The 12,228-nt window shown below is 33.2% G+C and overlaps 1 protein-coding gene across 1 annotated transcript; it reads left to right on the top strand.

Annotated features, from left to right (window-relative positions):
• The first annotated feature begins 4,826 nt into the window (after window positions 1–4,826).
• LOC141605979 (potassium channel AKT1-like) lies at window positions 4,827–10,993 on the top strand. The gene is made up of 11 exons (XM_074424934.1): window positions 4,827–5,427; window positions 7,339–7,707; window positions 7,899–7,956; window positions 8,059–8,376; window positions 8,469–8,714; window positions 8,811–8,909; window positions 8,989–9,021; window positions 9,104–9,289; window positions 9,427–9,621; window positions 9,722–9,797; window positions 9,887–10,993. The coding sequence occupies exons 1-11, from the start codon at window positions 5,207–5,209 to the stop codon at window positions 10,762–10,764; spliced, it is 2,679 nt and encodes an 892-aa protein (XP_074281035.1). The 5' UTR covers window positions 4,827–5,206; the 3' UTR covers window positions 10,765–10,993.
• Window positions 10,994–12,228: the final 1,235 nt, after the last annotated feature.

The raw sequence follows: 12,228 nt of genomic DNA on the forward strand, positions 1-12,228 counted from the left end.
TCGGTCGTAACCTATTAAGGCTCTAACCTCCATAGCTCCACTTTTGTAAATTTGTCTTCCAAGTATTTTTTAGGAAATATATTTTTTTAGAGCTTTGTGAAATCTGCTTTAATAGGTATAATAGTTACTCTTATTATTTGGGTATATAATCTCGTGATAATGTGAATTTTAATAGATTTTTTTCTCAGTTCAAATTTTATTTTATTTTTTCTCCCACTACTTTTTCCATTTGACGATACCCATTAATCATTAAAAATAATCTATATCTATCTATCTATCTATCTATACTAAATAATAAAACAACAACCACCACAACAATTTTTTCCCTCCAAACTACTCGTATCTTTATTTCCATTGAAAATTAATGTTTTCTAAAATAACTCCTAAATTGGAGCACTTTATCAAGAAAAACAAATCTAAACTCATTCTCCAAAGCTATATACTTTCAATATTTTGTAAGTTATACTTGCATTAAATGATAATATTTTTCGGTATGGTCCAACTTATACATTGAAAAATTGTAAAAATTAAGAGCATGTTTGGCCTCGATTTTCAAAAATGAGTTTTTGCTTTTCAAGTTTAATTTTTCAAAAGAAGAAGTAACAAATTGCTGCTTGACATGCTTCTATTTCTATGGGCAAAAATATGGAATTTCAGCTTTTGAGAATTTTTTTTTTTTTTAACTTTTAGAAAATAGTATGTTTGGCCAATAAATATTTTTCTGCCCAAAAACACCCTTTCAAGCTAGGCCAAACACACACTAAATTTATTTTAATAATTGTTTTTTAGTCATGTTTATGATTTAAAAAACCACGACTTAATAAAATTTGCAATATTATTTATTATTCTACTAGTTTGAATGCCCGTGCGTTGCAACGGGGTAATTAACTTATTTATAATGCAAAAAAAAGGGTTATAAGGGTTTAATGTTTACATTCTATGTCTAATGATTTGTTTACATATTATTAAAATATCTCTTTCAAAAAAATAAAAGATTAATATATATATATATATATAGATATGTGGGTTAACTCTTATTTATAATCATATAATCACCCCACCTTGTACTATTTTTTCGATGTGGGACAACGCTACTATTTATAAGTAATATATTCACCAAACTTGGATTATTTTTCTAATGTGGGACACCTCTACTATTTATACGTAGTATATCATCAAACCTGCATTGTTTTTCAACGTGGGACAAATAACATACTCAGAATTACACCATCTTTTTTGTACTTAGTTCGACACTCAACCAGATCCCGAATACCGAATACGGACAATTGGTACTCATTATATCTAATAGTTATATTTAAATTTAATAATATGATCAAGTACTCTCCATTAATATTTTTCGTTGTTTTTCTTCATTTTTTTTATCATAATTGAGATACAGAAAATTTCCGTGGTACCCCTTAATTTTGTCAGGAATCTGCCTATGGTATCCTTGAGGTTGCAATTTTTTTTGCCCATGGTACCCCCAAAGTAAAGGCTGTTAAATGGACATTAAGTTTGATGGCGTGACAATAAAATAACAATTAAAAAATAATACCCCCTTTCTTGTTTTATTGTAACGGATATCTCTCTCTTTTACATGAAAATTTAATTAACTATATCATTATAATATTGGAAATTTCTCACGGTAACCTTAAACTTTGATAGATTACACATGGTACCCCTAATTTTAAGGTTCTACAAATGGTACCCCTGTGTCCACCTTTTTCTTTCCCAGAATACCATTTGACAACTTCCGTCATAACGTCATTACTCCTATGATTTTTGACGCCTTTTTTCTTTAGTTATCTATTACACAAACACTTCATCATCTAATTCTTAAATCCATATTTTATTTAATAAACTAACATTTAATACCTAAATAACAAAACACAGATAGCATGGCATGCTCAATTACTCATCTAGTTACTCATAGGAGTAACGGCGTTATGTACAAACTTAAAATTAGGGGTATTATGTGTAATCTAACAAAATTCGAGGGTACCATGAAAAATTTCCGTTATAATATTGACCATTTTATCGATTTTTCTCACACCTAAAAAATGTTACAACTTTAAAAATTTAACATTTAATTCAAGATTATGTTTAAAATCTCTTATATAATAAGTATACTTTGAGAGATTCAATATATTTGGGGTGATACCTAAGTTCCAAGGATAAATCCTATTTATAATCATGGGATCACCCTACCTTATGATAATCTTATGATGTGGGACAATTCAACTATTTATACGTAGTATATATTTATCACACCTACATTATTTTTCAATGTGAGACGAATAACATATTTCAAAGTACACCATATTTTTTGAACCTAATTCGATATCCAACCTGATTTAATAATAAGCAAATACTATATTATCTATTAATATTCATACGTTTGTTTTTTTATTTTTTTATCATAATTAAAATATGTGTAAATGATATGAACCTATACTCTAATGATAGAATTTTTTTAACACAATTCTAATTATATTATTTAAACGTAGTATATTTATCACACCTACATTATTTTTCAATGTGGTACATATAAAATAATGATATAAACGTTTAAGAGCTCTTCAAGATAGTTAAGAGACTCAAAAGATTTTGGGTTGATGTCTAAGTTCCAAGTATGCCTCCTATTTATAATTATAGAATCACCACCTTATACTAATCTTTCGATATGAGACAATTCTACTATTTATATGCAGTATGTTCACTACACCTACTTATTTTCCAATGTGGGACAAAACATACTAAAAAGCACACAATTTTACATATTAAGAAGTACACCATCTTTAATATGTGCAAATAATATGAAATTTATACTCTAATGATAGCATTTTTTTACCACAAAGCTAATTATATTATTTTCATAATTTTTTTAACGATATTTTTTTGACAAATGAAATGTAAAAGTTTGATATAAAAATTGGAAATATCACTTGAATATAATTTAGGAAATATACATATTATAATAATTAAAAGATTCTCCACTTTATTTTTTACATCAAAAATTATACTTTCCTAAATTTATTTTTGATGACGTGGACGCTCTCAGATCGCTCGAAAAAACTCTCTTTTATATATATATATAGATTTTTTATACATAAAAATTACATATTTTCATAAAATATATATAAAGTAATAATTATTAATGATTTAGTAATGTTTAACATACATTTAACATAAACTTATTTTTAATCTATCAGGTTGAACGTGTCGCGTTTAACCCTGAAATCACGAGTCATTAAGAGTCGTGGATCGTTCGAATCACATGTCATAATTTACGGGATAGACCGTAAAATGGATCAAACATTCGGGTTTAAGGTTGGGTCAGATTAAATTCTAACATAATGCATGATTGCTGCTTTTGGACGGGTTATAATAATCGTCATACCACTGATTTTGTTGTCTTAAGAAATCTTTATTGGTGTAAATGTGTAATTAATAACCGCCGAAGACATTGAGTAAACATATGATAAAGTCGGGTTCAAAAAAATCGACAAAAATGTTCAAGATATTTTCTAAAGTAAGAAGATTAAAGTGGATGGAAAAAATATTAATTTTGCTATAAATTTATAAGTTAATTTTTTAAATGATTTTATATGTAACGCGTGCAACTTTGCACGGTTTTAAACTAGTTGTGTAAATGTTATAAGAGGAGGATGTGTCAGAAGATAAAGATAATTGAGACACAAGATGTAACACGAAAATGAGAAAGAAAATACTCCTCTTTCAAGTGTATGAGTACGGCTCTTCATAAGTATATTTTTTATTGATTTTATCAATCAAGCTAGCTCACAAGTCACAACATTTAAAAACTACTACCTCCATTCAACTCAACTTTAAAATATCGTTAGCTACGTATTTGCAAAAATTATAAAATTTAGATATTTTTAATGTATCTCACTTGAATATATTTTCACTTGTATTGAGAGAAAATCGAAACTTAATGTTCACCTGTGAATAGGGTAGAAAATGGAAAGTGATAGAGTGGAGTTGAATATAGGAAATATATTTTTCTATCGATTGAAACAATATATAGTTTCTAAAGTGAACGAGTAAAAACCCAATTATTCTAATTTAAAATCGTTATAATATTTTTTTTTTGAGTAAAAGATCAATTTCATTAATAATAATAATACGTCATATAGAGCTGATCATCTCCGGGCTGGCCCGTCCAGCTCGGCCCGTCCGGCCCGCTACTTAAGCGGGCTTGGTCACGGAAGTTTTTTAAATTAATGGTTAATGGACCTGGAAAACGCGGCCCGCTAAATTAATGGGCGGGTATGGACTAAATAAAAATGTTCGTGGACAGTTCGTTAGGCCCGCTAATAGTTTATAATGTATTTTTACTTCCTTAAAATGATTTACCAAACTAAATTAAAATTAAAATTAATTGATGAACTTCAAGATTAGGGTTAGGATTTTTAGAGAGAGACTTTTTTAGAGAGAGACTTTAGTTTGGCTACCTTTTTCTTTAAAAAAAATCGTTATAATATCAGTATAGGCTATTCAATGATTTTACTCCCTATTTGAGAATTTGTGGTTAGATTTGGTAGGTGATCATGCCATGAGAGGAATCTAGTTATGGGCCCTTCTCTTCTCCATACTTGTACTCTCAAATTTTCATAGAAAAGGATTCTTCTCGCATTAGTACATGCCATGTTTACCCTAAAACAGTAAAAAAAAATATATACGTAATAATTATTGACTCCAAAATCAAATTTATTTTTAGATAGAAAGAAATAAATAAAGACTCCAAGTTAAGGTAATATACGATTTCTCTCAATAAAAAGAAAATAGATTTCTTGATGAATAATAAACAGAGTATAACCGTATAATCCATAAACACACCGTATTTATTGCCCTACCTGCTAAAGTACCTTCCTGCAAACACCTTTATACTATAGAAATCTTTCCCACATTCCTTTTTAAACCCCTTCTAAAATATTCGAAAAGGAAATATATAAACGGTTTTCCTAACGTGTCCTCCAATGGCATACATTAAGGGACAAGGAAAGATTTTCGAGAGTATTTTATTAATAAAGCGAAATAGTTCTCATTTATGTCCTATAAATTAGCCCTAGAGTTGTCCATACTTGTGTACTACTACACCATACCACAAAATATTATTATAGCCTTAACTTACCGGCGGTCCTAAACTCGCGTGTTTCTTGTTTCTTGAATAAGTTTTATTATTATGGCGAGGAATTTAAGTAGTAAATTATGGTTTGGAGGGTTAAATTGTGGGAGTATTGGAGAAGATAATAATCAAGTAGAGCAAGAATCGTCGTCTCGTCATGCTGGATATTACCATGGTTACGATTTAACAGCAAATGTTTTGCCGTCACTTGGTGCAAGAAGCCATGGCAGAGTTACTCTTAGAAGATTTGTTATTCTTCCCTTTGACCGCCGTTACAGGTTCGTCTCCGTGCTATTTTATTCTTTACGTTTGTTTTTGGATCGAATTTTTAGAAGTTAGGCTCCTTCATGACATGTTATTTGAATGATATTTAGGGAGCCGATTGCCGATATTGTGTTTAGCTTTTGGCTTTCGTAGTAATGGCATTAAATATCGGCCGTTACGTGATGTATTGGCTGTTAGTCTGTTACGTATAATTTTCCGTTCCGCACCTCCACCGATATTTTTTTTTCCCGTAATTAAGAGTTGCCAAAATATAACTAACATTTGGCCGATACAATGTACTCCGTAATTAACAAAGCGTATGCTAAACCAATACGATTAATAAAAGTGATGTGAAAATAAATCGTGACATTACAATTTATGACCGCGATTTAATACCACCATGTTTTCAATGTGAATTTATTGCTTAAGCAATTGCAGAGGGCAAGGGGTGCCGTACTGCTGTGGGCCCGTGATTAATACATTTACATATTGAAAATTTACAAAATTTGTCTTCGTCTTCGTTGTTGTCTTTTGGCAATAACAAGATTAGGAATCGGGATGTCTATTTCCGTTCATACAAGTATTCGCGATGAATTTACAATGTCTAGAAAGTCACATTTTTGTGATTTTATATTTCATATGAATTGTTATGTGACAAACTGGATTCTTTTACGGATCCCAATTTGCCTAGGAATTTGTCGAACACTTTTTTTTTGAAGTCGTTTGGTTGCAGGTAGCAATTTGTATTGCATAGGAAGTAATAAAACACATGATTTTGGAATTCACGTGAATTAGAAAATAATGTTTGGTTGCAGCGGAGGAATTCACGTGAATTAGAAAATAATGTTTGGTTGCAGCGGAGGAAGTGCAATTTATGTAGGCATTCACCCTCACCTAGGGAGTCTAGATAAGCAACTTCTTCATGGGAACTTCCAATTCATGTGAATTGGGGTAACCAAACAATATGGCCATTTTACAATTCACATGAATTTAAATTTCTATGTTGTTTAATGGGTAACCATTTTAATGGTGTAAGAGGGTGATATTAAGATTTAGTATAACCTTGTGACGACATCTTATTTTCCACCAGCAATGGAGTCAACCTTAAAAAGGGAGTAATGATTTTCCACGAAAAGAGAAAATGGTCAAAAAGGGTTTTTAGCGTTCCTTAGATTATGATCCATAGTATCGGCGCTGCCACGCTAAAAACACATTTCTAGCAGACATGTTATTCGGTGTATGCGTATCTAAATCTATGTTCAATTTTAGCCCTTGCCTTTTGCCTTTTGCCTTTTGTCTTTTGCCTATTTGAATATCAATTGAATTATCCTTCACCTCTAGAAAAAGAATCTCGTCAAAATACTACTACGTAAGATGTGACATAGAATTTGATATAAGGTGATTCTAATACAAGGTGTATCGACACGAGTACACGACTGGTAAAAAAGAAGTTTAATGGAACTTTAGGACGGAATTCAAACTCGATATTACTTTATCGGGTTAAGACTTTCTACTAAAATGTAGTTTAAATTATTATTGGTTTGAAAATGTAACCATGTGATACTCGGGTGTGCACCGATGTTTTGAAATAGCCACATTTTCTGTTTACAATGTTTTATTAGTAACGGCCGAATTATAACCGCTACCTTTGTTGTACGTTTGCTACCTTTGTTGTATGTTCGTAAATTCTATATATGATGTAAAGAACAAAAATATCTTAATATAAAGTTGAAGATGTACTCATATTTTACGCTTGCTTTTGCTCCTATTTAACGTTATACTCCCTCTGTTCATTGAATTGTTTACGTTTTTCAAAATTCCCTCATATATTTTGAAAACCGTAAATAATTCAATGGAATAGAGGAAGTATTAATCTCTTTAATCATTTACATAAGCTTAAACTGAGATTAATCAAATTCATGCAGGATTTGGGAATTATTTTTGGTAGTACTAGTCCTCTACACAGCATGGATATCTCCATTTGAATTCGGGTTCCTAAACGGGCCGAAAATGCCTGTCTCAGTGATCGACAATATTGTAAATGGATTCTTTGCAGTGGATATCATCCTAAGCTTCTTTGTGGCATACCTTGATAAGAAAACTTATTTACTTATAGATGATCCTAAAAAGATTGCCAAGAAATATGCTTTGAGCTTTCGAATGGCTTTCGACGTCATCTCCATCATCCCTTCTGAACTTGTTCTTAGGGTTTTCCCTGCATCTAAGCGAGCTTATGGCATCTTCAACATGTTTCGTCTATGGCGTTTACGCAGAGTTAGTAGCCTCTTCTCCATGTATGAACTCTTAATTTTGTCCAACCTTCCTCTATTCCCTTACCATATGGCTTGCTTTACATTTTCACGAATTGTTGACTTTACATTTGCAATCTTGTAATTAGACTTGACAAACAGGTCAATCGGGTTGGGTAATCGTTGAGTTTACATCTGCAACATTGTGCTCACAGTTTTTACATCTTATATATCAGGATGGAGAAAGATAGGAACTTCAACTATTTCTGGATTCGTTGTATTAAACTCATCTTTGTAAGTACGAAGATAATACGGAGTCATCATTATTAATCAAGTCCGAAATCATTATAATATACGGAGTACATTATAATGTTTATTTCCTCTGTTATTCAACAGGTAACTGTGTTTGCAGTACATTGTGCTGGGTGTTTCTACTACCATATTGCAGCACATTATCATGATAGGAAGGCGACTTGGATCGGAGCATCCATGGAGGATTTCCTACAATTCAGTATATGGACTCGATATGTTATGTCAGTTTACTGGGCTATCACTACTTTGTCAACTGTCGGATATGGGGATCTGCATCCAGTAAATGAATACGAGATGCTTTTCGACATTTTCTACATGTTGTTCAATCTCGGATTGACTTCGTATTTGATTGGTAACATGACCAACTTGGTTGTCCATGGAAGTAGCCGTACTAGATTATATGTAAGACCGACTTCTGCTATTCTCACTACGGTGCTAGAAACATTTTTTAAATTTGGTATGCTAGCTGAATTTTGTAATGAACTGGATTTCAGAGAGATAGCATTCAAGCAGCTTCGAGTTTTGCACAAAGACACCAGCTACCTTTTCGATTGCAAGAACAAATGCTTGCACATATATGTCTCAAGTACCGAACAGACTCTGAAGGACTCCAACAACAAGAGATTCTTGATTCCTTACCCAAAGCCATAAGATCCAGCATTTCAGTTCATCTTTTCTACACTCTTGTAGATAAAGTCTACTTGTTCCATGGTGTCTCCAAGGATCTCCTCTTTCAACTGGTACTTCATCACAACCAACCATGTTCGACTTTTCAGCGATATGCATTTTTTTTTTTTTTGCATTTGCTTCATTATATTGCCTTGTTGCTTGTAAAGGTGTCTGAAATGAAAGCTGAGTTTTTCTCACCCAACGAGGATGTCATTCTCCAGAATGAAGCTCCAACTGACTTCTACATAGTCGTTAATGGTTCAGCGGTATGTCATTAACTTTTCGTATTTTCATAGTAATGAGTTCTATAGTTTGCCTCTGACTTCATGTATACATTGATTTCAGGATTTTCTTCAAACCAAAAACGGAGTCGAACAGGCAAGTCAATCAATCTCTATAGTTGATGTAATTCTCGGCCTAATTTGTGTTTCTTATGTGATGCGTTTATGTAATGTTGCAGGTTGTCGGGGAGGCTAAAAAAGGAGATATCTTTGGTGAAATTTCGGTGCTTTGCTATCGACCTCAGCTCTTCACTGTGAGGACGAAACGGCTTAGTCAACTTCTAAGGATAAACCGCACAGCATTCCTGAACATTGTGCAGGCCAATGTTGGAGATGGGAACATTATCATGAATAACCTCTTACAGGTTTGTGTCATAACTCATAAATCAGGGTCCAGTTTATCAATGAACCACTTTTTACGATTTTTTCGGAGACAAAACAGTTTCAATTGATGGAAGTTTGATAAATGCTTTGGTTAAAGAGTGTGATTTTTGTAATGCAGCATCTGAAAGACGAGAAAAGTGAAGTCCCAAAGGAGAGCTTGGTAGAGATAGAGAACATGATTGGTCGAGGAATGGTCGATTTACCGCTTAGTTTATGTTTCGCTGCCATTAGAGGGGATGATCATCTAATGCTTCGATTATTAAAGCGAGGACTAGATCCCAATGAATCTGAAGATAGTGGAAGAACAGCTCTGGTATTTTATACATTGAATTTCTGTGATTTTCATGACTGCAAATTTCTGCATAGCCTAGTCTTAATATTTTTCATGTTCTCATGATTTTGTCAAATTGCAGCACATTGCTGCATCAAATGGAACCGTAAAATGTGTCCATCTCCTCTTAGATTATGGTGCTGATCCTAATTGCAGAGGTATGTCCTAACGATGTTCTTCCGATCTGATACAACAACATTACCCTAGCATTACTCATCTGTATCTTTATTGCTTTCAATAAAAACAGATCAAGAAGGGAGCACACCATTGTGGGAGGCAATGAAGGGTGATCACGAACCCGTGGTGAAAATCCTAAAAGAAGCCGGTGCCAACATTCGAGCTGGCGATGTAGGTCAATATGCTTGCATAGCAGCTGAACAAAACAACCTTAAACTTCTCAAAAAGATTGCTCAATTTGGTGGTGATGTCACCCTTCCAGCGGCTAAGTACAATGGGGGAACAGCCCTTCATGTGGGAGTTACCCAAGGAAATCTCAAAACAGTCGAGTTTCTACTCGAAAAAGGGGCTATTGTTGACATGCCTGACAACCAAGGTTGGTCCGCTCGAGACCTAGCCGAGCAACAAGCTCAAGAGCAAATATCTGCCCTTTTCCAATCTAAGGTTGGTCCTAAGAATCAATCTATGGTCACTATCCCGGAAAATGATAAAGACCAAGTTCGATTCCTTGGCCGATTCACTAGTGAACCGACTTTACCTCACTTATCTCAAGAAAATCGGACGTCTTCCTGGGACGATGGTTCAGTTGGATCAAGTCTAAAGTTAAGGCGAAAGGCTAACACTTTTAGGAACTCAATTTTTGGAGTTATATCAGCTGCCCAAGTCGGGAAAAATGATCTATTTCCGACAGTTGATCAGGGTAACTATCCTCGACAAGTCGTTGCTTCTCGAGTGATTGTTAGTGGGCTTCAAGAGGGAGTATTAGTTAGGAAGCTCATTGTGCTACCAAACAGTTATGAAGATCTTTTAGATGTTATTGCTAACAAGTTTGGATTCTACCCGACTCAAATTCAGACGGAATGTGGTGCTGTTATAGATAGCATTGAAGTAATTCGAGATGGAGATCATCTTGTCCTAACCAAGGATAGTACAAATGACACAAATTAGATAAGTGATATTAATCCAGGAGGGGTCCGATTCTGGACCTTCTACAAGCCAATTGAAAAACGACGAGTAGTTATTCTTGTTTAATATTCGAAGAGCAAGTTCTATATGCTATGTAAATCTGTAGTACTAGCTAGAATAGACGAATACTTATTTTTGTTTGATCACTTTGGTAGTTTAGCAGTCAATTTGATCGCAGCGAGGGTATGTACTGGATTAGTTCGGATACGCATGTCTCGGCCCAGACCAAAAGTACACTTTTTTTATTTTATTTTTATAAGGTAATAAAACTAGATTGATCCTTTAAAGTATGACCAACCTATCTCATCCTTTCGAATGATAGAGGTAAGTTGAAGTCACCGGCTTTCAAACCACCTCGAAAGAGATAGACACGAATGTCCAATAGAAGCCATAAAGTCGGCAACTTTATTGGCTTTTCACGAAATGAATGCTTAATTATCACTTCATCAAAGAACTGAAGATCTAATTTTACATCCTTAATAATACTAAAAATTTTCCAAGGAATTTGCCAAGTACTACGGATTGAGTTGATAACACATAAATTATCACCTTCTATAATTAACTTCGAAATTCCTAAATATTTAGCTGCTAAAATGCCTTCTTTTAAAGCGAGAGCTTCAGCGACAAGAATACTATTAGATCCGCGCTTTTTTGCTCCTAGCAAAACGACTTTACCATTATGGTCTCTTATAACATATCCTAAAACAGCTTTATTACCCTCTATTTTTGATTCGTCAAAATTTAGCTTTAGAAATCCATTTTTAGGTTTCTCCCGCCAAATTTCTTCTTTACTAATAGTATTTCTAGGTGACACGTCTTTATCGGGATTATTAAGATCCTTATGTCTAGTTTCATTCCAAATCTTGATGCTATTATTACATAAAAGGATAAGTTTGCTGATATTAAGATGAACATCATTAAAAATAATGTCATTTCTATGGAACCATGCATCCCACCAAATAAAAACAATCTTAATGAAATCGGCTTTTCGAATTAAATCTTAAGATGATTAAGTTTCTCTATAAAGCTCTGACTTGCAATATTATCGTATATTGCCAAAAATTTGTTAAAGCTAATGATATTCAAGTCTTGGATGACTGATGCAATCAATGAACATTTGAAAAAGAAATGATCTCTATCTTCAATTGGATGATTTCACAAAACACATTGAGGTGGGACAATTATGTGATTTCTTAGAAGCCTACTTTTCATAGAGAGACCATCTACACAAGTTTTCCAAAGAAAAAATTTCAATTTTGGAGGAACATTTAGTTTCCAAATCCAGTAAAATTCACATTTGTCAATATTTCTATCGAACAAGCCTTGTGCTAACCATGTCACTGTTTTGGTCGAGAAATTTCCATCCACAGACAACCTCCAAAGAAGGTTATCTGGAATATCATTGTGCGGAAATGGGATATTAACTATTTGGTTAACAATATCATT

Source organism: Silene latifolia, chromosome 10 (genome assembly GCF_048544455.1).
Source record: "Silene latifolia isolate original U9 population chromosome 10, ASM4854445v1, whole genome shotgun sequence".
Lineage (NCBI taxonomy): Eukaryota > Viridiplantae > Streptophyta > Magnoliopsida > Caryophyllales > Caryophyllaceae > Silene > Silene latifolia.